Raw genomic sequence first — 2419 nt, forward strand, 5'->3', positions numbered from 1 at the left:
ATAATTTCACGAACTGTCCTGTGTAATTTCCCCTTTGGCGTCCGGGGAGCACTGGGTTGGATAATTCCACCTTGTTTGTTAAGTGACTGTAACTAACGCCAATTATTGTGTAACCTGATTTTCTCACCGGGGCACCGATTGTTCTATAAAGGGGGAGTATTTTCGGAGCTCAGATGCACTCAAATCGGAACCGTGAAGCCGGACAGAATTCACTCATTCTCCTAAAAATGGAAATGCCAACAATTCTTCATATTAAGGAGATTTACTACCCGATTCTCGCAGCCTTTGGTTTTCCCGGTAAGTCAATATAACCTGTTGTTTCATAACTGTTCACTATCTCACTTTAAATGATTATGTGTCAAATTCCGAGAATGTCCTAATTTCGGAGTCATTGATCCACCGGGATAAATTAGTGAATTTCAGCGGGAATTCTAGCAATCCGCGGCGCCGGTGAGGCGTTGCTCTGATCGGGAGATCGTGGGCAACGGGCGATCAATGTTGCTCCCAATACGATGGAGGACGAGGCTGATTCCCCAGCCCCGCCAACAGTGCATAGATCACTATAGAATGTGTTGCTTGGTGTCTTTGTTAACCATTTCATTTGTACCGTTGTTACCTGTGCACTTCAAGTTGATAATTCCCCACACTGCAGTCACCTCCACCAACAGGGGCCGTTGAAAGATAATTTGAGAACTGATTGCCGCTCAGGGACCTGCTCCCCTTCCCTCGGCTGCAAAGAACCTTCGCGGTTCCACCAGCTGCCGCTCTGTTACCGAGCAGTTTCCTGGGGCGATTATTAATAGAAAAAGGCCAGAGTTTCGACCAAAACTGAACGTTATTGTCGCAGTTGAATATTTTATTTGAATTCATATCTTTCCAGTAATTACTGTGAAATTATATTTACTTCTTGACGACGGCTGACTGAAGGGTGCTGGAAGAACGGCAGATTTTCACTCTCTCTACATTGAGTTTCAATGATTTATTTCATTCAAACAAAATGTCGTCAGCGCTCTCGTGTACAACTAAAAGAATCCGTGTGTATAAACCTAAGTAAGATCACATCGAAATATTTCCCACAATGTGCTGTGAGATTTCTCTGACTGTCCCCGTGACTTACCTCTTGTCCCTCTTTCTTACAGCGAACCTCGTGACAATCGTGATTCTCTCCAGAGGAAATTGTGGCCTTTCCAAATGTATCTCTGTCTACAAGGTGACCATGGCAACAGCAGATCTCCTGGTCATTATCTTCAATGTAACCTTGTATAACATTTTCAGTTATCACTTTCCATATCCATTCCTGTCCTACACTGCCGTTTGTAAGTTCATTCTGTGCATGAATCCTGCTACCCTGGATCTGTCGGTGTGGTTCACAGTCTCGTTCACATTTGACCGATTTGTATCGATATGTTGTCAGAAGTTTAAAACAAAGTATTGCACAGTGAGAACTGCGGCTGCGGTTATCACAACGATCTCTGTCCTGATCTGTTTAGAGAACATCCCCTTTTGGTTTGCATATGAACCTGACCGAATAATTAACAGTGTTCACTGGGGTTGCCACAACATACTGGGCTTTTTTTCATCACCTGCGGGTGCAGCTTACTCCTGGTTCGAAAGTGTTTTCGTTGCGTGGCTTCCTTTTGCTTTGATATTACTGTTTAATTGTTTGACAGTCAGATGTATTTTAGAGGCCAGTCGAGCCCGCAGGGGACTCCGGGGTCGGAGCAGTGAGAATCAGAGCGATCCAGAGATGAAGAACCGAAGGAAATCCATCATTTTACTGTTCACTGTGTCGGGCAGTTTGATACTGTTGTGGCTGACAGCTATCGTTAGTTTTTTAACGACCAGACTGACACACACCGTGCATTATCAAGCCGATTATGCAGATCCTGCCTATATCGCCACTGAAACCGGATTTATGCTCATGTATTTGAGTTCCTGTACAAACATGTGCATTTATGCAGCTACCCAAACGAAATTCAGGGAAGAGCTGAAGCAGATGATGAAATCTCCATGGACAGTTATGTTGATATTTGTAAAAAAAATGAAAAAATATACCAAAGCTTCCTGTCTTAATTAGAACTCAAGTACTTCCGGGTACCATCTTAGAATGGCCGTCTTCCTGTCTTGACGAAAATTGATTATCCTTGTGAAAAGTAACAGGTATCAGAAAACATGTCCTCCAATTTTGCCCTGCGTTTTATGCCGGCTGCTTTCCCAGGGCGAACAGAACCGTTCCCTGTGAGTACAGCGCGCTTCCCGGTCAAGATTCAAAGAAAACATTCATGACTGAGCTTCAGTAGTGGAGTAGAACACGAGGTCTTCAGCGTGAACTGTTTCGCACCGCAAGTACTGGAATAAGACGCCCATTTTAATTAATAGATCAAGTTTCCTTTAGTGTCGAACCAATGACGTGTGTTAC

The 2419-nt window shown here is 43.9% G+C and overlaps 1 protein-coding gene across 1 annotated transcript; it reads left to right on the forward strand.

Moving 5' to 3' along the window:
- The first annotated feature begins 233 nt into the window (after positions 1–233).
- On the forward strand, positions 234–2077 carry LOC137315027 (probable G-protein coupled receptor 139). The gene is made up of 2 exons (XM_067979983.1): positions 234–297; positions 1140–2077. Exons 1-2 carry the CDS (start codon positions 234–236, stop codon positions 2075–2077), a joined length of 1002 nt encoding a protein of 333 aa, XP_067836084.1.
- The last annotated feature ends 342 nt before the right edge of the window (positions 2078–2419 follow it).

The sequence above is a fragment of the Heptranchias perlo genome, unplaced genomic scaffold (genome assembly GCF_035084215.1).
Source record: "Heptranchias perlo isolate sHepPer1 unplaced genomic scaffold, sHepPer1.hap1 HAP1_SCAFFOLD_53, whole genome shotgun sequence".
NCBI classification, from domain to species: domain Eukaryota; kingdom Metazoa; phylum Chordata; class Chondrichthyes; order Hexanchiformes; family Hexanchidae; genus Heptranchias; species Heptranchias perlo.

Coding starts and splice junctions, on each gene's coding strand:
- LOC137315027 (XM_067979983.1), top strand. CDS start 234: ATGCCAACAATTCTTCATATTAAGGAGATTTACTACCCGATTCTCGCA. Junction 298..1,139: donor CGCAGCCTTTGGTTTTCCCG/GTAAGTCAATAT, acceptor TCTTTCTTACAG/CGAACCTCGTGACAATCGTG.